Source organism: Gambusia affinis, linkage group LG19 (assembly GCF_019740435.1).
Source record: "Gambusia affinis linkage group LG19, SWU_Gaff_1.0, whole genome shotgun sequence".
NCBI classification, from domain to species: domain Eukaryota; kingdom Metazoa; phylum Chordata; class Actinopteri; order Cyprinodontiformes; family Poeciliidae; genus Gambusia; species Gambusia affinis.
In genome coordinates, this window is record NC_057886.1 from 5,135,098 (window position 1) to 5,158,131 (window position 23,034).

The 23,034-nt window shown below is 38.5% G+C and overlaps 1 protein-coding gene across 1 annotated transcript in view; it reads left to right on the plus strand.

Moving 5' to 3' along the window:
- The first annotated feature begins 6,432 nt into the window (after positions 1-6,432).
- grb2b (growth factor receptor-bound protein 2b) overlaps positions 6,433-23,034 on the plus strand; it is a 43,734-nt gene continuing 27,132 nt past the window's right edge. The window contains exons 1-2 of the mRNA XM_044100530.1: positions 6,433-6,690; positions 9,865-10,110. Coding sequence (XP_043956465.1) covers positions 10,033-10,110 — 78 coding nt within the window. The 5' untranslated portion in view covers positions 6,433-6,690; positions 9,865-10,032. The remainder of the gene's footprint in view (positions 6,691-9,864; positions 10,111-23,034) is intronic.

A 23,034-nucleotide genomic window follows, 5' to 3' on the forward strand; every position in this document is an offset into this window, starting at 1 on the left:
TTCCCCATGCTGCTCTTCCAGATTTATTCCACGTTTGACACCAACTAAATGACGCCGTTCCTTCTGAAAATAAAGTCTCCCTGATGCCTGATGCCACCATCGCCTGTGTTTCACAGATCTGCTCTGACCAGAGCAACTTCTTCCACCTGCTTGCAACTGAAAGCAGCACTTTTCATGGCTTTTTTTTTTCTTTTCTTTTAACCATCAAATCCAGAAATCGGCTACCTTTCCAAAAGCGGTTAGCTGTAATAGATTTTATGTAGGAGTATTAGAGTAAAGATGAAAAACAAGCCATTTTCTGTTCCACCTCACTTTATGTTGCTCTCATATAAAATCCTTTAAAAATGTCTACAATGCCGCACAATGTGGAAAAGTTCCGGGGTGTGAATACTTTTGTGATTTTTTTTTTTTTTTTTTTTTTTTTTTTTGCAGAACGTCTCATAAGTTGGTGTGATGATAGGAAAATAAACACACGCTCATGCAAAACTCATTACAAAGGCTTCCAGCGTAATCTCCATAAATATGCAAATGGCTACGAGTTAGCTGATGTGCTAAGAGACTCCCAGACAACCTGCAGAGCAATAAGTGAGAGATTTAATATTCGAGCCCAGTTGTAAGGATGTACGTGTGTGAAAGTGCAGCGAAATTGTGATTGTTTCTTACAAAATATAGGCCTAGCTATCACAAAGGACTGGATCCAGGAACGGCTTTTGGAGGAGCTTTTTTTTTTCCTGTTTGTGATTGAAAGAGGGAGTTATTCCGTGCGCACAAAATCCTTCCGCAACCTTAAAAGCGGGGTAATCATGGTTCATCGGATTCTCATAACTTGTCGGGGGAAAAAGGGGGTTTGTCGGTTAAGCAGCTGCATCTGTAATGCACGTCGTTCACAGCCTTCAGTCATAAATATTCTGCGTCTGTCACCTTTTTCATTCTGTCAGGAGTGAAACTCAAAGGGAATATAACCACGGTTCTGATTCATTTTCAACCCGAGTATTTTTTCAATTTGTGCTACTTCACGTGCTTCCTGATCTTTCGTTTGCCTCCGAGGAATGTTAATGAGCGTCTTTGGCTGTTTGCTTTGTCTCACCGACGCTTTAGCAACAGTAGCCTACTAAACAAGAAGGATGCTATGAGACATTATTTCGGAAATTTGGTTAGATTATATTTTAGTAACTTTTTTTGAAAAAAAAAAAAAAGTCTACATTTTGTACCTGATTTGTAACTGTGCAATTAAAGTACCAGAATAAAACTGTATATTACACATGACTTCATATGGACAGAATGTTACATGGAGGAAAGTGAGTTTAAATTTGGACTCATGCACACACACACACACACACGTGTTTGTGTTGGACTGTCCGTTATGTGTGCCGTAATGCAACTTTTAACGATTGCAAATTAAACACAGCCTTTCTCACAAATGTATTCCGTGTGAGGTGTGATTTATGACGCATGCTAATGTTTTGACAGTGAGCATTGAGTTTTATGCAGCAGATATCTCTGTACCGAATGCCTAATAGCCAATTTTTCTAATTCTACCCAAAACGATCACAGCTGACATGAAAAAAAACATAACCCGACATTATCTGAATATTGCCCAATTTCAGCAACAGACACTGCCTATTTTTTTTATTATTATTTATTTTTGCTGACTTTATGCAACAGCCGTGGTTTTTCAAACTGGTGGTAGGTTGTCTTTAGTGGTAGTCAGAAGACATTTTTGGACAATTATTTGTGGGGTAAGTTCAAATAAACTGTGATGTAGAGCAACGAAGTACCAACAGCCAAAAGGATTCAGAAGAAACTTTGTAAAAGACACGTACAGCGGAGAAACTTAAAGTAAAGCAGGAACATGTTGGTATGCTGAAGTAACTTTAGTCAGAACTTGACTAAAGTTCAAAAAAGCTCAAAAATTAGTATCATTGGAATGTTGTTTTGCTAAGAGGCTAAGCTAATTTCTACTAGCAACAAGCTACTAACGATCCATTTCTCTGCATTTTGTACATTCAAACATGAGCAAGTAGCTAATCACTGAAGGAATAAATATTGGACTGTGTGTGTGTGTGTGTGTGAGAGAGAGAGAGAGAGAGAGAGAGAGAGAGAAACACCTATTGAGATCAAATCCAACAGGATTTTTTTATTATTATTATTTTTTTTTTTTAAGGTTGAGAGACTCCCTGGGTTTTTGTTTTGTTTTGTAACATCTTTCCAGTTTATAACTCCAAATTTGGGTTCCCAAGTTTTCCAGCTTGAAACTAGGAAATTTCAACTTCAGAATAAAAAATTTTGGATTTGGGATGTGCTGTGGTGGTGCAGGGGTTAAGCACAACCCACATAAGAAGGCCTTAGGCTGTCTTAGGTTCGATTCCCGGCCTGGCGACCTTTGCTGCATGTCTTCCCCCTTCTCTCATTACCCACTTTCCTGTCAATTAACTATCTAATAAAGGCCACTAGAGCCGATAAAACCTTTAAAAAAAAGAATTATGGATTTAATCCCCCAATCTGTGATTCGGTTCTAAAAGCCAGCTGCTAAACAAATACACATTTATCTTCTTCAAATATGTGACCACTGCCATTTGACAGTTAGTAAAGCAAAAATATCTTGTAGTGAAGTTCTACTTTTATTGTTTCATAGACAGGAAGACAGGCATCAAAAAACGCAATAATTTTTTTTTATTTTTTTTATTTTGCCTTGCACCTCATTTCTTTTAGTAAGTGAATATAAGCCTATTTTAAATGAATGCTTTTCAAGAACAGCATTTGTGTTTGCATCACTATAAGCACAGTGTCACAAAGACACGGTTACCTGAAAAAAGAAGAAGCAAATGTGTTTTCCATTGTCATTTTCATCGTTATCACAATAGTACCATAAAATATCGCAATAAAATTCTTAAATCCATATTGTCCACCTACATCGCCTATGACGACACGTTTTAAATCAGTCGGTCACTGCAGCGTCACTGCATCTTGCATGTAATCTGGATGTGATCTGTTAACACACCAGTAGGTCCAGCTCAGCTCGAGACATGGTCAAGAACAAAAATGCAGAATTTTGTTGCATTGGGAGTTCCCACAGCGGTAAACGCTCCGTTCTGTTATCCAAACAGCGAGCATTGGGCAAAAGCAAACCGAGTCATGCAGCTGTTTCTTTAGCTCCTTTTCTGTTCCGCCTCTTCAAGCACACCGCATCACATGTGTTCCCGGCCGGGCTGCTGATTCAGCTTTCAGTCAGCTCTTCTTTCACAATCAGCCCTCATCCGCCCTCCACACATCATCAACAGACCGTGACGCATCTTATTTCACAGACGAGTTCCAAAAAGCAGATTTGTTGCCACCATTACGATAAGACCATTCTAATAAAACTGAAAGCTAGTTTGGAACGCTTCAGGTTTAATATGTTGCATGGAGTTATTAAATCTTATTATGGTGAACCTTAAGTTTAATAGTAATCTCTGAAGAGTTGTTGGCTAACCGTTTTACTTGCGTTTTACATCTGCCTTAGAGGAAGTTTTTCTTTATCTCCTGTGGTAAGGCTTAGGTTACACAACAGAGCAATATCACATGCCAACCAACCGCGTAGGGTGAGGTTGCTGAAATGCTGGCATGGTCGTGACCTCGTAATGTACAGAACGACATGTACACCGTTATCTGCTGTCCAAAATGCAACATTAAAATGCAAGGTATTTTCTTTGAGACTCTCATTGAGTCTGGTGTGTGGAGGAGAACACATCACTGGTGGAGCTTTCACAGGCTGCCAAATTACTCGATGTACAGTCCACCGCTGAGCGCAGTTACTTTAATGGTCCTCCACTGTTGGATAAAATCGTTTTTACTGTTGGGTGTATGAAATATTCATGCAATGAGTTGTGGAAGGCTTCCCAATTCTCACTGCCTATCGCAACAAACCCACTTGCTGTACGAGGAAATGTGGGATCACAAAGATGGTGTGGTTTGTTCTTTCCCAGTAGCCACATTGCAGGAGCAACATATCTGGACATGTATACAACCAGAACTCTCACTCAAGATTGTTTGAGGTGTCAAAGATGATCTTAACACTTAAAACATACGGTTTGAAAGGCAAATGTCTCTATCATTGCGTCTAGACTCTGATAGACAGTGTTTCCTAACGACACACAGCCATTCAGCGGTGACAGATGGTTGTTTAGTGGTGAGCGTGGTTGCCCAAAGAAGTTCTTACACAGCTAAAGTGACCGGGGCGGCATGTGTTACAACATCTCTTTAGACCGATGTGAATGAGATGGAAGAAAGTTGTGTGGTGCCGCTTCCTCTTAAACCTACCCTACTGCAGCAAGAGCAAGAGACAACCTCTTCATCAACTACTGGTCTGACAAACATGGATGTCAATTGAAATGTTGTCTGCATGCATAGAACTGGACAGCCTGAGAGACAATGAACCTTCCAAAATATTGATATAGATTTGGTCACTTAACAAACACATATTCTAATGTACTTACTGAGATTTTGCTGACAGGCCAAAACATCCCTCTCCAACTAATTGTGAAGTAGCAGAGAGGGTTATATGGTTTTCATTTTTAAAACGGATAAAAATCTGAAAAAATTATGTTGGAGATATAAAGGGAGGCATCAAGAAAAATTTAGTTTTTTGTTGGCTTTATATTATGGTATAATGACATTCCCTCATCAAACACACACCCAGAGTGTTGTTTTGATTCATTCATGCATGTTTGAGAAATCCTTGAATCTCCCGTGTCAATCATTCAGGAGCCCCTAAACGCCCTCTTGGATCATCAGTATGGTGAGTTCCTGCCCTCCCCCGGCATCCTCCCCACACAGCTCCTTCAGACTAGCGGCGGCAGCAATTATCAGACACCTGGAGAAACTCCGCGTCTGCTTACTTTACAAGCTACTTCTTAGTCCAACACTCTGAGAAATGACTGGAAACGCCATCATGGAGAAGCAGTGTTGTGCTGAGTGTTGTAAAGGGTAGGAGCTTGTTAAAAAGACGCAAACCAACTTTTACGTCATAAACTGCTGCAATGCAAAGTCAAATTTCTTTTAAGTTTCCTCTTGATAATTTCAGCATCTTCATAACAACTGAAGATAACCCAATGAGTTGATTGTGGCCTTAATTTGCTGGAAAAAGAAAAACAATATGCATGATGTTGTTGATCTACCTAAATGTTTTTAGTTCCCTCCATTAGTTCTATGCTGGTTTCCAAACACCATCAACTAGGATGGTGTAGTCATTACTGGTTAGGGTCAGAGTTAGGATGACCTATATCAAATTTAAGAAAAACTTGTTCCAGTTTTCCTTAAATTCTGAATTTATCATTGCTACTAGACTACAAGGGCCAGATTTGAGGAGTACATGACTAAAAAAAATATTTTAAGAAGAAGTAGCTTCACAGCATTATATTTTTTTACTCTTACTTGAGTAAAAATATGCTAAAATAGTGCTACTCTTACTTGAGGAGAATTTCTGCGTACTCTAAAAACTTCTGGATTTAATGAAGTCCATTTGTATCGCACGCAATCAAGCAAAACAGACCCTCGTCAACATGAAGGAACCCCAACATTCCACTTGGGGGCAGCAGTGTAAAGGTATTCCAACATTTCCTCCGTTCCAGACCGAAATTAAAAGCAGATGTGCAAAGAAAAAATTAAAGCAATATAAGACAACCAAACATCCCAACAGCGATCAGATAACATATCATTAAACCCACTTAGTTCGCTTATTTTCTGACCGAGGCTATTAAAACATATTTGAAGCGCACACAAAAAATTTCAGTGGCTCTCTTTGGAGTTAACTGGCAGAGAAGGTTGAGCCAAAGTGTAACCCACTGTAATTCCTTGTAATTTGACACAAACACATGTAATTTCTGCTCTGAACTACTTCAAATTTAAACAAATAATAACACAAACTACAATCAGTTTCTATCAGTTTTTAATCAGTTTCACACACACATATATATATGTGTGTGTGTATATATATATGTATATATAATGTATATAAAAATATGTATTTTTTTAAGCAGGTACGATTATTATCTTTTTTCACTCGCAGTGCATCATAAATTTCTACATGACCAAAGTCAGTGGGCGGGGCTAATGCTTCTTCAGTCACGGTAATTGGTCAACAGTTTAGGTGCTGTACATGTTAGCCAATCAGATGAAACTTAGCGACAATTAATGTTTCATCACTGACAGTATTACAGGAAATATTAAGCAATTAAGAATTGGAATAAATATATTATTACATAAAAAGCTTAAAATTTAAGGATTTGAATAATGGTTTCAAAAAATTATTTAATTAGGTATTTTAGGAATGTTTGACACAAATTTTAATTATACCCGTTTATTATTTATTCAATGTAGATATCGCATAAAAACACATTTAAAAAAATGTCTTTGCTATTTGACTTCATTATTATTATTATTAAGTTGTGACACTTTTATCCAACGAAACAATCATACAGATTGACAGGGAGGAGCTGAAAAGCAGTTAACTGCTCGACGGAAGGAAGCGGAAATAAGCGTCGAAAACCTTCTGCTACCAGCTAGCTTCGGGCTCACAGGACAGGGCTGTAAGCGACGTTGTACATACTGTGGGGGTATCTCTTTAGAGGAAGCTGGGAGAGCGTCAGACACAGCAGGGTTTTTTTTGTTGCTTTTTACTTGGACAGCTTCGAAACGGAATAGTACAAAGTGGTAAGACACTCTTCTGTTTTTCCTGTTTACACAGACAAAACGTGTAGTCCGGTAATTTCTCGACGGTTAGTCAAGTTCGGCAGTGTTCTGAGCTAGCTGCGCTTCTACGCTAGCAACAACAGCTTGCGCTATGAAAAAAAGGTGTTTTCTTCCCTTTTCACGTTTGCCAGCATTTCCCCGGTAGGGGCCTAAGTTATTTGTTAATGTTTCGGTTTCTCGTCATTTTCCCTTTCAGCACATCTTCTATAAAAACGTCGTCGTCAGTTAGCCGCCGGTTGAATTAGATGGGAGTAAGTTTGAGAATCACATCGCAGTTATTGTTGCCAGACCGTTAGCCGGCTTGCTAACTCTAACGTTCTAGAACAGTGGGCGCAGTCTATTCCCTGGAACGGAATTGATCTTTTCTTCTTCCTTTTTTTTTCTCATTTAAAGCCCCAAAAAGTCAAGAGGACACAGTTCTAACGTGCCCTGTCGTCTATAACGAGACAGACACGATACTGCCCGAATTTATCCTCATGGCCTGGGAGTCCAATACTGATGGCGTTTGAAATTTTTGAGGGTGTTTTAATGACCCGTTTCTCTGTCGAACCTCGGCTGCCAAACGTTTGTAACGGCACGACTAATTTTGCTGTGTCCGTTCCTTCCTGCTAAAGTAGTTTTGCATACCGTCCATACATCATGACGTGGGTTGCCTTTATTTATCCCACGTTAAGGTTTTATGGTTTGAACTAGGTTGCGTTTAACTGCTCGGTGACAGTTTGAGTCTGATATCTGCGTCTGTTTTAATGGACTTACTTGCATCAGAGCAGTATTAGTGGAATCTCATCAAAACGCCACCCGAGGCGCACCGGGAAGACAACATAATAGGATAACGCACCTTTTATCCTCTAACTCGGGACAACTTTTAGGTTTAGTCACCGTATCGTTCTCTGCTCGGCTTCACAATCAGCTGACTTTTTTTTTTGTCGTATCTGTTGGCTTCTGTTCAGGAAATAGTGTTGGAATGATCTCTGATTGTAGTAAAAATGTCGTTCTTTTATTTATTTATTTATTTTTGACTGTTGACAACGGAAGTGGATGTCTTAAGCAAATCGTAATTGGATGCAGCGATTGGAGGGACTTGTTGAAGAGTTCCCAATCACAAACAAGCTCCGACCTGCTGATTCTGTTTTCAGGAGATTCCAATTTTGTCTTCCAGAGCTACAAATTACAACATACTCCTTTTTGGTCGAGCCAAACCTTTTCCTAGCTTGGTTTTGCATTAATCTGCCACAAAACGTACATTTTACTATAATTAATATTTCTTTTTTTAAAATTATGAAACCAGCATATCTAAATGGAACATAAGTGTGCTCTGCTTTGTGTCTGTAATCAAATATCACACATTAAACCTTGTTTTTGCAACAGATGTCAGTATTTAAATCACATTTTACAAAATATCACTGCAGTATTCATCAGATTTATCCTCATTTTTACTTCCTCGCAAGCTGATGTAGTCGATGTTTTTCTTGTTTTCGACACTTTAAAAATGCAATATGACTGAAATCACACGACTGTCTGCAAATGAAACTGTCCAACTTGATGTTTAATAGAAAAAAGCATTTTTAAAGAAAAATTTTAATATTATTTTTGCTGTCGTTTGGGTTAACTATTCCTTCATTTCCTGCAATCACGCAGGAATTTAAAGTGGCCTTTATGTCGAGCTTGATTATTAATAATTGATGTCTGGACTGCAGCCACGCAGTGTGACAGAAAGAGAGAGAGATATGAATCTGTTGCGTTGCTGCTTTTCCAGAGTCGGAATGATTTGCAAGATCAGACTTCTAGTTTCTGATTTTAAAAATACCTCTGTTCAAAAGCAAAATCATCTGGTTCTGTTCATTGTAAGACTTCGTCTTTATTCTGAGTATTGTTGTAGTTTTACTTAGAAATGTCTCGTCGACTACGTTTTCGAGGACTGACAAATTTTAGGGACGAAAACGACACTTAAAAACTCAAAAAGAAGCCGGCGTGGGCATGAGGTCCTAATGGAACAAAAGGAGCATCAATTATTGATAATGTTATCCTCTCGGTTATAACAGCGATTATGGATACAACTTGTATCAGAGTTTGGGACACAGACTGCACCAGAAATCTGCTAAACTAACTAAATTTACTAATCATTTTCAAGTAAATGTGTCTTTATCTCTGAATATTTCCCTAAAGATTCATTTGTTTTCTTTCTGTCAAGTAAATCTGGGTGTGTAGCAAGCTAATATTAGCTGGTTAAGCTATCAGCCTGTGGTAGTTGCTTAACAGAGATGCTGCTCAGTTTGCTTACTGTAGTCTTTTTAAAACAGCTTAACTTTAAAAGCTGTTACGTTTGATGCTCTTTTAGTTCTTAGGGGTTTTTGTTGTTGTTTTTTTTCTGCTTCAGCCAGCTGACTGACGGTGTGCAGCAACGTGTGGGATGCTTTGCACTCCTGCAGAAAACTCTTAACTCCCACCACTTCCGCTGGCATCTCATTTAAAAGAACAGTACATAATATAACAGACGCATTCCCACAAAATGTCACTGAACCCGTTTTAATCTGGAGCTTCACTTCCTGAAGTGAGTGTTAAATGTAAAATTTGTAACTAGCAAGTTACTTCTAGTGAAGGCTTGGGAGACACGTCTCTTAGCAACCGTAACCACGCACAGGGCTGCAGTTGGATTTTTTTTTTTTTTTTTTTTTAAGACTGTAAAGTATTGCAGCTTCAACATTTAAAACCTTTCACAAAAGGCTCTGAGTCTGAGGAGGCCGACGTTTTCTCCATCTCCATGGAAATACTGAAAGCTGATGTCCGAGTTACCTTCTAATAATTCTGAAGATTTGATCCATTTTAATGAAGAATTTGGAAAATGCCGTGATATTAAGCATGGATGCTTTCATTGTTACCCGCGAGCAAAAATATAAAACTCCCCGTGATTAAAATGACAGCAAATATGAACTGCAAAGGAGATGAGTGACTGAAAACGTTTGACAGCCAGCCGCTCTGAAATGTTTACCTTTATGATTGGAGGTCCACTTTTAATGATCTCAGATTTGGCTCCCAATTTTTCACCGCCGATGTTTCCTCATAACCCATAATCTCTCGTGCAGTCACTCCTCAAAACAGAAATCTGAGCGTAACGGCGCCGTCCTGTGTTTGCAGGTGCTGTCCTGTGACCTTTATGTAAGGTCAAAGCCCTACAGGAACGGGTCATCGACGGGAGGAGAGACTCGGAGAAAAGCTGACGACCACGGAGGCCGGGATAGCCTGTCGGTTTCGAAACAGAAGAGTAACCACAGCCGAGTTGTTTTGCTGCGAGTCACCAAGACCATGGAGGCCATCGCCAAATACGACTTTAAAGCTACTGCCGACGACGAGCTTAGTTTCAAACGCGGAGAGGTCCTCAAGGTAAGCGTCGGCTTGTCAGTTGGCTGATGAACGGTCTTATGTTTGTTAGGAAAACATGAAATGTTGGCGATTATTCACTCGGTTTTGTTTTGGATTTAAATGGAGGCTTGACAGCAGCGGTGTTCTGAGAAAAGTTGCACTGAAAAGAGAGCATGTTCTCCCTTGTGCTGCTAATTCTAGCAACTTTAACGCAGTATACGTTAAAAAAAATGGCTGGACTTTCTATTAGATGAAAAACAATCATTAAAATAGAAGAGAATTAGGAAGACAAATTGAAGTTTAGAGACTATTAACAATTTAAGGAGTTTTTTTGGATCTACTTAACGATTTATGCATTCTGATGTATTTGTTCAAAAAAAAAAAAAAAGATTGAAATAGAATCTTTTTTCACTTGAATCCAGCTCTGAATCTCCTTGCCATCTTTAAGGATCCTAATTTCTGTTTTTGGCTGTAAGTTTGATCAATTTTCTCTCTGGAGAATCAACCGCAGTCTGTAGTAAAGACAGAAATAAAAGGACTACTGTTAAGCTTCGAATTGATTAAATTGGGTTAGCTTAAGAAGAACACATGTAAAAAGCCACTCAGAGCTGAGGGCTTTTAATGGAATCTGTTTGTCTAAACAACAAAATGCTTCTACAGGCAGCACTGGATTTACATTGATGCAGGAGGAGTTGGCACATTGGTTTGGCTTTTACAGAAAATTATACACTTCAAACAATGTTAGATTTAAAATATTTTTTATGCAACACTGGGCGTCGAGGATTACTTTACTGTTCTTACAGGGGGATCTGTGCTGTTTCAGCAGAGAGTATTGGAAAGACTTCTTATCTCAGCAGGAGGCCTGAAAGCACAGAGAAAGTCAGCGTAGGAAACACTGAGCCAAACAGGACTTCTACCATATTTGTCTAAGAGAAGAGAAAGCATTCTGGTCCTCTTAATTTTAACCCTTTAAGTAAAATTGCTTCTTCTTCTTTTTTTTTTTTTTTTTCTTTTTTTTTAACCGTCCAAAAAGTTGACAGGGAATATCACTTTTGTATTTTTTTTTATTTCTTTTGTTACAGAAGTGGACATCAAGTATTAGTTGGTTTCTGTGGAATTGTGATCAGTGATTACCGAGGTTGGGGTCACTAATCGACAAATGTTTGGTCTTTTATGTCTTGTTGGAAAAGAAATCTAAGTAATAAAAAAATACATTAAAAGGATATTTAAAAGTGTGCACTGATAAATCGGCCTCAGTTTTCTTATTTGTGATATCGGCTGTTGCTTGCACAGGTGTACGTGCTTCCTTAAATCTTAAATTTATCTCAAATTAAGGCCTTAAAATGCCTTAAATGTATTGGGAGAAAAAAGGTTGGCCTTAAATACGTTAATCAGAAGTCTTAAATTTCGTTGTCAAAACCATCTTATCTAATTCTATGTAGTTTCCTCTTTTTTTTTTTGCAGGACTGTTGCGCAAAACCTTGAGTTGCATTCAGACATCTTCACTAGATCTTCACTAGGCAGATGAGGCTACTGCTTAGCAACTTCTAATATACTATGCAAGAGTAAAGCTAGGTAGCTTACTTCCACCCATCATGGGTAAGGGCAAATTTATCAGCAGTTAGTGGACAACATTCTTCTTAGCCATTGGCTAGCACCTTATGCTAACCCATTGATTAATTTGCAGTTTTGTGCGTTCAAGTCACAACATGGGTCTTAAATTTCCTCCAGAAAGGTCTTAAAAAGTTTTAAATATGAGATGTGAAACCTGCAGAAACACTGAACAGGAGAAACCCGTCTCATCCTTCAGACTTCATGTGTTTTTTGAAGGCTGCCTCAGCTCATCTCTTCTGCCTTCAGTTTGGTCACGACTTGAGCTCACATAAAACATAGTCGGGTGAAAACGCATCCTTGTTTTGTTTTTGTTTTCTTTTTTCCTTATGTTTTTCTGGCTTTGCTTTCATTCCAGTTAAGTAGCTTGATAACATGATAATCACATTAATAAAAATATAACCATTTCCAACTTTGACTACTCCAAATAAAACCGTAATTTTGATTGAGACAAATCAAATCCCTTGTGGAGGACTGACCGCAGATGGGAACAGCACCAAGAAGTTCAGGTTCAGCTGAGTGTAAGGCTGCTTTTTTGTTGTTGTTTTGTTTTGTTTTGTTTTTTCTCCTTTGAGACCGTCCACCCTGCGTCCTGTGGGTCTGTCACCAGCGCTATCCGCTGATGCTAATACTAAACAGCTCTGCTCCCAATACAAAGAGTGCCTCTCATAAGAGAACGACCCTGTGTTAAGGCTTTGCATGTATACAGCATCCCTTAATCTCACTCTATTTTCAGTTTCACTCAGAGATAGTGGCTACGTTACTAACATGCGCTCTTATCTTGATGGTGCATAAACCAACCTTTTTCCACCCACGATGTAGAGCCTTGGCAAATATTCACTTTTACCAAAGACATGGTGTCATTTGATCTTCATGTAGTTGCTGGGGTTTTTTTTTTTTTTTTTTTTGTTTGTTTTTTTTTCTCTGCATTAGTTGATGTTATATAATTTCTGGCTTTTGAAGATTAAATTTTTAGAAAAATCTGTGTATTTTTATTTTCATTTTTCATCCCCATCAAAGCTCTCCTTGTGTTTCAGCGAGCCCAGGGCTGCCATCTTGTTTTATTTATTTGGGCTTTGAATTCAGGTTAACACTATGATAAAATATAAAGGTCAGGCAATTGTTTTATTTTTTTATTACCAAAGTAGTCGTAATGCTACGAAAATAGAGTTGAAATAATACAAGAATAAAGTGGTAATATTAGCAGGATGAAGTTGTAATTTTTTTGGAAACTCCAACACAAAAACTAACAAATTAATGATTCGGGCTCCTCCCCTCCCCCCCACTAAAACAACAATTTTTTGTAATTTTAATACGTTTTTCTGCTAAAATCTCCTTGTCATTTTGCTGATGATATAACTACATTCTTGTAAATAAACAAAAACCCATGTTGATTATTGATGCAACATGGCGATTCTATCTGTTTTATTATTATTTTTTTTTTAAAGCCTCACAGCAAGAAAACCTCCAGCTCAACTCCCTTCAGAGTGTCCAGGTTCTTCCATCCATGCATACATTGTTTTTTTTTTTTTATTTATTTTTTCCCCGTGTCTCTGCAGCCAACCTAAAAGCTTGCGATTGCCTTTAAAGTGAAGCAAGATACTATTTTCAAGCAGGAAATTAAAATTGCCATAAAGTTTCTTTTAATCTGTCTGATCTGATACTTTTCTCATCGTCTAATTTTGTCACACTTTTCGCATCGTTCAGAGATTTTTAGGTGTTGGTAACGCTACCAACTACATATGTTAAAAGTTTATATTCACATCTGTGTTAATGAAGTCCAGGTTCCCCACTAAATAGCAATCCTATAGCATTCTTTATTTTTTTCCGTTTTACAGTCATGACGTGTTAGTATGTTCTCATGCTGTTTACAAAGCACATTTCCATCGTTATCTGTACATGACAGGCAGATCTGTTGAAAAACCCTTCCTTTTTTTTTTTTTTTTTTTATCTCTTCAATCAGTTTTAGTCGATCGGTTGTTAAAACCAGCAGGTTTTTAATCATCTTTCATTACGACTTTGTGCTAAACAACCTTGAAGACTTGTGTTAAATATCCGTACAGTGCAAATGTAAAAGTTTAAGGCATTCCTTTAAACTTGAAGCGGAGTAGCTCTGTTTCACAAAATGACATCTCATCCTGCATGGGCAAAAAGAGGAAGTTTCTTGCCTTTTCAGATCCTTTTTTTTTTTTTTTGTCTTTCTGTGTAAGTGTCTGGTCTCGCTTGCAGATGTTTCCACAACTCATTTGCATGTTTGTGTATTTAACCGTTTCATACCTCTTTCTCTGGTTTTCATGCCAAGTGGTTAAAGTCGCCCGCTGCAATATCTTCAGTACTGAACTCTGAAGATGTGTACACATTCAGCTGTAAATTACATAATATACCAACCAGCCATTATGAACATCTGAGGTCGATTTGAGCCAGATGTCTTTACATATTATTGTCAATTTCATCCAAGGAGAACAAACTCAATCAAAATTTTTGCTCCCTTCCCTTTTTGTTCATTTGCTGTGTGAGCAAATGGTTTTAGAGTCGCACAGCAACAAGCAAGTGTAGGCCACAGTGACGTCTTTTCGTTGCCTTGAGCATTGGACACTTGTTCTCATTTCCTCTTTAAATAAATAAAGATTAACAGGCTTTATAGCTGACCGAATTTGCTGCTATTAGCAGGTCGCTGAGCCATGCCCCTGCAGCATGTCTTACAATCCCTTTTTATCTGTACGGAACCTGCTGTTACTTCATATCCTTACATAGGAGCCGATGATGAAATGGGACGTAAAATGGTTTTGGTATTAATTTCTCTTGAAGCAGGGCTGAGGTGCGACATGCCAGTGGACTGAAGGGACCATGGGCATGTGAAGTGTTTGTTCCTTCACTCCCTGTTTTGTTCTATTTTGCACTGTGGTTGAAAATAACACATTTATTGTGTGTTCATCCAAAAAAAACAAAAACAAGAAAGGCACAAATCCCAGTGACCTTTTTAGTTCTTTAACCTCCCAAACACACAAATGACCTTGGACTTAACTGTACAGGGATTGCCTGAGGAAGAGACGAAACATTTCAAAACATACTTCGAAAATATCCGTGTAGGCATCGATGTAATCTTTAACTTTAGAAATTAAACAAAATACCACTAGATTAATGATTTAAAAAAAAAATTAAAAATTCCCAGCTCTTATGCAGCAGAAATGGCAGTACATTTATTTATTTTATTTTTTTTGTACAGCTTTTAGGTCATTGACCCGATCAGTACGTTAGATGTTTAAGAAAAAAAAAAAAAAAAAAACTATGTTGACACCATGTTTCCAGTTCCCAAGAATTATCAGGGACTTCCTAAAAGTGCTGAGCCTAAAAAAGAAAAAAACTTTCAACTTAATTAGCAATGGAGCTGGAGATTCTGAAACCAGGCTAATACAGCTATGCTAGAATAACTTATCTGATTATAATCATTGCTGAAACCTAAAGTGCAGTGATGGGCTGTTGGAATATATATATATTTATATATATATATTATGTCCCATTGAAACCTTCATGAAGGACATTGACCTGTTTGAGAAACCTGAGCCAGTGTCGGACAATCTGAATTGCGTATTCAGCGTACCAGAGCAGATCGTTGTCTGGTCCATGTAAGCTCTTTGGCTTTGCTCCATTTTCAAGTATTACCACTAAACCGTCATCAATTTCTCCCGTCTTTGTCTCGTTGCGTCTCAACATGCTCTGGTTAATGCTACAGTTTAGCTGCTTTCACATCCTCCTCGATCTCTTTCTGTCTCTCTCTCTCTCTCTCTCTCTTCCAACCCCCAGCAGCTTCCTGTGTCTAAAAGAAAACTCCCACCAACTTTACGTGCACACTGCAAACGTTGGTGGAGTTTCACATTTCAACTTTGTTTCTCTTGAAGCCCTTTCATAATCACTTCTTGGAACCATAATTTACAAATCGGCGGTTATAAAATGACATTATTGATAGTGATGGGGTTTAAGTCCATTGCTCTCCTAAGATCCCTGTTTTTTAATGATGCATCATTTCATGTTAATGCTTTGCATATTGATTTGACCTCTGTTTTACTTTATGAGGAGTAACAGATCAGAGCTGCCTTGCACGTTTGGAATTTCTTTTCAAATCTTAGTCTAATTTAAGAAAGGTTTTTACTTGTTTTTTTTTCTAAACTCTACAGTTTCCCACTCTTTTGCTGAATGCCCTTTTTAAATTAGTCTCATATTACGCCTTTTAAAATAAACCCTCAGTTTCTGCAATTTCCTTCTGTTTCAACACTCGAAGCAACTGCTGTAACTTTTTCCCTTCACACTTTTGCACTAGAAGGTTGCTAACTATTCTCTCAACCAATCAACTTCCACTTTGCTGCACATTTTTATCAGCAAAGAGCCTGTTTGAAGTATCAGCTGAGTTTCCCAGGGCTTGCTTTCTCTCCCACTGTAAATCTCTTCTACAAAAATCCTGTTATCTTGCATAAAACAAAATTGCATCTTTTTTGATAATTCCTTTTTTTTGTTTGTTTGTTTGTCTTTTCATTATTCTGTAGATTAAACCAGCGAAATGGCCACCTCAATGATTCACCTTTAAAGCAGTACTGGGAACAGTTTTTTTTTGTTTTTTTTTGCATCTGCTAAGACAAAGCATAATTGAGTATATATTGTTGGGTTTGAGCTGAACTCATCTACTTCTACAAAGGTCTGAAAGTAAGCCACTGCTCCTTTACGCTTTGCAAAGAGAAAGAGCTGCTTTACACACCCACCCTCCAAGTAAACGCATGCACAGTTAGACAACTGGATAAGCTTTGGCTTTTCATTCCATGAATCTGATCGCACTAGGAGAAAGCCATAAGAAGTTTCCTTAGACGTCCACCCACTAGACACCAAGTGGTTTGTTTTTCTGTTACTCGATCAACAGACTGACACCTGTAGCTTCACCCTAACTCTATCATTTAGAATTGGGGTGCTGTCTTCATATTGTATGAAGACAGTATTATCTACTGTCTTCATACAGTAAAAAATACTGCATAAAGACAGCTCATTGTTAGTTATTGCCTTGGGCAATCTGTTCATTTTTTGGGTTGTAATTTAGGTTTTCTGGATAATTTGTCTTCAATTACAATTGAAACGGGTGGAATACCTTACCAAACCACTTGGTGTAAACGAAGCAGATGTGTGGTAGAGAACTAAACACTCGATATGACTCTGAACACTCAAAGCCCATAAGAGATGCTTTTTCTTCCCCAGAAATAGGACCAATTTAATTACTCAATCGCTGGATTGAGTAATTAAATTAAATGCAGCACAATCTTGGTAGAAAACCAGGTTGAGACTTAACAAGACTTGATGGAGGTTTTACATCAAAGGACATTGATGGTTTGGAATCGTTTCGTCGAAATTTAGACCTAAATCTAAAAGTGAAACACTAGCAAAACAGAGAAATTGATGTTCTCCATCCAATCGGGCAGAACATGAAGGAGTTGCAAAGAATTGAGTGTGAGAGACATGATACCTCACCAGACTGGCAGCTTTAACTGCAGCAAAAGGTGCTTCTACAAAAGCATTGACTCTTGTTGTACGAATATATTCATCACTATCCACTTGGCTCTATCATAAAATTCCACTAAGATGCAATGAAAACTTCCACAAAGCACAGGAAAACGGACTGAAATGTACAAGCTGGTTGTTCATGACTAAAGTAAAACAAACGACAAAGAAAACACACAGTAAAACAGCTCATTGTTAGTCACTGCCTTAGACGGTCTTTTCATTTTTTTGTGTTGCAATTGAGGTTTTCTGTACAATTTTCTTTTTTTCTTTTCTTTTTTTTTTAAAGAGGTATTACCTGGGTTCACAGAAAGTTCCCTCCACATCCTGTCATTGAGTTCTGCAGAAGCCTGTTACGGACACATCACTTGAAATAAGGCATGTTGAGGCAGGAACACGCTAACGCATGTAGTGAAGTTGTTGTAATCAATCGAACATTTAAAGAACAAGACTGTTTCAGTGGGGAAAAATAATGAACTGCTGGTTTGCTGTTGTCGAATGTTCACCAAAAACTTGAGTGTGTGAATGTTAAAACATTAGAGGGTTATATTCACTTTCTAGTGACATGTTTCACTATGCAGAATAAACATTTAGGGTGCTTCAACACCAGCCCTGTTTAGTCCGCTTAAGTCAAACTCTTAATTTGTCTAGAAAGTCTGCTTGGTTTGGGAAAGTTTGAATGTTCAACCAAACCGTGGTGTGCCTGAAAACCTTGACGTACACTCTGGCGAGGTACAAATGCAAAAAAAAATTAAAAAAGTAGGAAACTGTAGCGCAGGGCATTCTGGGTAAATGCAACCAAAACGAACACGCGAGTCTTGTCCTAGCAGGAGAAATTGCCCGTCCTTAAACTGCTAAAATCTGACTCTCCTCCATTTCTGTTTTCATTTTGTGAAAATGGAAGTTGTCTTCAGAGTTGTTGTTTTTTTTTGTTTTTTATCGTTTCCTTGTCTGGTTCTTGGTGCAGCGCCACCACAGGTGAGGAGGAGAACAGGTTTGTCAGAGTGTTTGGTTTGTTAGACACAGTACTGTTAAAAGAGAACACCACCAACTGAAAATGTAACAAATCTTGCAATTTTGGTCCCCAATTAAACAGAGTTTAAAACCCCCATAGCTTCCCAGCTCTCAAACAGGAATGCCCTCTCTTCTCTTCTTAACCTCTAGGTCCCTGAACTGATCACAAAGTTTGCTTTGTGTTGCTTTTATTTGCATGCTGTGGCATCTCTTTTTGCCTCTTTTCCCCTCTTTCCTCAACAGTCTTTTTTTTTTCTTTTTTTTTTTTTCTTCCCTGTTCTTATCCCCTGAGTGTCAAACCAGAGAACTGTAATTAGGTCTCACTCCTCATCTCCATATCACTCCCTGCAGATGTGCCATAAAGACGTCAGCTGCTGTATTTAAAGATTAAATTATTCTCTCTGCATGTTCTTTACACACATTTTCTTCCTTTTCCGTCTAACGAGAACAGTCCAAACAGAAACCCCTTCATAGTTCGATTTGCTAATCTGGCTAAAGTGGCCTATATTTTACCACATTAATGAAAGTAGAATGGTCCGGATTATGCAGATTTCAGACGCTAGTATTAAAGGCTTGTGGCGTTAAAACAGCTGTTTAGTAAAGCTGCACTTTGTAGCGAGCGGCTACAAGATTGGTGTTAATACCTTCTAAACCCAGCGGTGGCTCCAATACAAACACACTTCACATCGATTTAAGGTTGTGTTTTTTTTCTCACTTCTCAATTTAGTGTAAAGTTCACCATTCGTTCTCTTGCTTCTAAAAGTGCCTGTTGTGTATAATTCGTCTCAAGCCGAACAAAGAACAGAACGATGGTTGTATTTAAGTTGCCCAGGAGAAAAGGTTGCTTTCAGTTTGTTTTGGCTGATTAGTTTTAAGGTGTAATGTTCGCTTTGTGAAGCTGTGACTTTGTGGTCTAACGTGGCAGAGGTCCATTGTCGTCTTTTTTTTTTTTTTTTTTTTTTTTTTTTTAAACATTCATCCTAATACCTCCAGGTTATTTTAAATTTAGCACACTAATTCTTCATTTTGAAGACTTAATCCCACAGTCGTCGTCTCTGGCTGTGCTGGATGGTGGCTGCTGTGGGCGTGAATCATTCAAAGTCACTGGGATCCTCACTGCTGCCTGTATATAAGAAATAATCACCTTGTTGTTGTTTTATTACAATTGTTTGACAATAAAATCTTACTTCCTGCTAACCCATAGATCCTTGACTGAAGATAAAATTCTACTTTGTCCTTAAAGTCGGTGTAATTTTTACTGAGCAAAAAAAAATTTTTTTAATAGGGTGTTCATCTTTTCATTCATCTTGATTTCAATGTTAAGCTTGAGAAAATTAAGGTATATTAAAAAGTTTTAGGTCAATTGGTTTGTGTTTACATGAGTTGAGCCGAGGTGGCGTTCCAGCATGGCAGTAGATTCATTCTTTGATCCAAAATTCAAGCTCCCAAGTAGTTGGCTGCTGAGTGCAAAGGCTGGGGAAAACGGGAGCCTAGCTTGTCTTCTGTTGGTGTGCACGTTTTTATTGAATTGTGGGCAGTTAGTGTGTCAAAATGCTAAGCCGCAATTTCTTGCAGGACTTCAGGTCGTTGTCAACTGTTGTGGTTGTGTGGGCAATGTGATGCGAGTTGAGTTTAGGTTACGTTTAGGGTAAATTTCAGATGAAAAATAGAAGGAAATCAAAACAAAGTTCTTGTGAAGATAGAAAAGTGTGTGTGTGTGTGGTGGCTTTGTTTTCTGGCACTTCTGATTATAAACCTGAATCATGAACACTTGATGTTTATATAAATAGTGATGGGTGAGATGTTACTTTATTCTCTCTTGCAGTTCCAGTTGAAAAGGATGTTCCTGTTCTGGATGTGGTTTTTCCTTTTTCTTCTTGCTTCTCTTTTTTAAAAAATACTTTAATAGACAAACGGTTCCAGTCAGCCACAAAGATTTACTTTAAAAAGTCTCAATCAAGTAACTGTGTTCTCCAGTTGTTATGCTAATGCTGCTAGGTCAAAAAATAGCGATGGAAATAAATTTGACCTTGCATCATAGCTATATCCGACACCTTGAAATTGGTCTTTGTCTCTTTAAGAAGCTCCCATCCCTCCATCATTTCCTCGCAACAGTGCTTTGCTCCAATCCTGCTTCTTGGGAGTGTTGGACTGACGGGAGTAGTTTGTATGATAGCTTAAGCAGACGCATAGTTTCACCAGGTGTTGCTAAATGCTGCTGGCGCTAGTCCGGAGTTAGCTTTCTGGGGGCGGAGCTTGTCTTTGGACTGATGTTGTAAATGTTGCCGCTTCTACTAGTGAGTATATAGCGGTATGGAACCCTACAGGGTTGTTTTAAATAGATGGGGGGTGTTTTTTCTTCTTTTTTTATGCTGTCTGTGCCTATTGTCAACCGCATTACATTCATAAAAAAATCTGAATCGAATCGCTAGGCAATGAGAGATTCACCTCTCTAGTTAGCCATGATGGCTAACCTTAAAGAAGTTGCTGAGATCCATGAACGTGAAGTTCAGTTTCTAGGGACTTTTAAGGCATTCGTTAGCATCATTACGCTAACAACTTTGGATCTTTCCTAACAAAAACAACACAACAAATCTGACAGCTCAACACCAACATTACTTTCTAAACACTGACGGTTGTATCTGGTAGCACCATATTGATTTTGCCTCAGCAAAATTACACAAGACATCAGCGTAAATATTTGAACTCCCATCGGTAATGACACAGGAAATATGACAAACTAACAGACGTATATCTGAATGATCGCTTGTCCGTTTTCTTTTTGCTTACAGTGAAGACAGAAGCATCTTTGAAAGCCTTTTTATTGGGAATTTTAAGATCCAAAATGAAAGCGCTCTTAAGGCACCGTGTTGTTTGGAGTCCAAATAATCTTTGAACACTTGCGTTAAAAATTCGAAGTGGACCGAAGAGTAACACTAATCGGAGGTTTAACCATAACAATTGTCTTTTGCCTGTAGGGTCTGTTTTAAGATGAAGCTGCTCGACATATAAGCCATTATTAGAAGAAACTTCTCTGACTGGAACAAACAACTCGCTGCTCCTGCTGCTAATGTGTTCAGTTGTCTTTGTCTGGTCCTTCCATTATTACATATTGCACTGTTTTGTGACTCCAATTGCTCGGATACGGCTGTAAAAATCCGTAACAGCCGCAGTTCGACTTCGCATGTGGAAGTTGTATCTGCTGCGCCGTCTGAGTAAAGGAACAAGCTCTGCTTTATGGACATCAAGATTGCTTTATTGTGTGCAAACAGGCGACATAAGGAGCTTTGACAGGTCCATTAAACCCAGCGTTTTGGACGCAGTAGGCTTTGGACTCGAAGGTCCCGGTGAAGCTGTAGGTCATCTGTCTTGATGCTTGGGCCTGACCCGCTGCAAAAGTCCCGATTAATTCACACTCGAGGTAATCCCTGCTCCTGGTTTATTTCAGGTTGTGCAGATTTTTCTTTATCTCTGCGACTTGCAAATTTTTACAATGAGTGCGTCGCTGAGCAACATGTAGTTCTCCAACGCCTCATGACAGTTGCATGGGGTTGCCAGGAAAGACAAATATAGATCTAGTTTAATAGTCTTATACTCGGCGCTCATATCCTGCCGAAATCTAAACAAACGCAAAAGGTCCCGAAGTCTTGCCGGGCAGAGAATAAACACTGGTCTATTGTAGGGTAAACTACAACAGCCACACACGTGTCACTGACCTTGCAATAGAAGGAAGCAAAAGGAAGGAATCATTTTGTGCTGCAACTCTCTCTCCTTTCTTTCCCCATATCATATAAAATTTTCTAAAGCCGAAAAACATCAAACTGGTGTTTCTGCATGTGATTCATCAGATTATTCGAGTGAATATTTTCGCAGGACTTCTTGACTAATAAGTTTCACGCTTGAGTATGATGTGGCACATACTCATATTTGACACAGATATGGGTTTTGTGGCTAGAAATGCTTTATTATTTTTAGATTGCATGGTTCTGAGGGAATGGGGGGGTGGGGGGGGGGGCAGTGGCAGCTGTGGAGGAGATAATCCCTGGCCTCGACCATAGCCTGTCAAAGTGAAACTCCTACAACTATTGTGCTTCAACCAGATTAAAAAGGCCCCAAAAAATCTAAAATAAAAATCAAATGAGTGAATGGAAGTGGTTTGCTTTGGAGCTCCCAAGTTCACGCAAAACAAAAATGCAGTTCCTGTCTCAATTTTTTTTTTTTTTTTTTATTATAAAGAAAGAAAAAAGCCAACCTAGCAAATATTATTTCTGTTTTTCTTTTCTCCACATGAGCCTTCATCACTTTTTTTCTTCTTTTTTTTGGATGCATAAAGAAGTGGTCAGAGGATTGTGCACTTTACAAAATGCTCTGCATTTGATCCAGTCGTATCGGTGTAGAACGAGCTGCTTAGTGCAACCCGAACATAAGTTGTCATATTTTACAACCTCCAAAGCAAGACCGGCGAAGCAGAAGAACAAGTTTTTATGCAAACCTCTGCACACGCACGTCAACGGGAACTGCGTTATGTAATGAGGTGAATTATTAACCAGTCCGATCAAAACATGGAGGAAGCATGCCGGAATTAGCCTAGCATTTCAAGAACCGCTCGACAAAACTTCCTCCACTGGGGGAAGATGATATCAAAAAAACTTCACCATATATGTTGAGGTCTGCAGTGTGTTGCTGTAATAACTTCAGAATTATACTCCATGAATGTTATTTAAAACTCCTCTAGTGCAGAATGTAGGTGTTTTTTTTTTTTAAAGACGTTCCCCTCGGCTT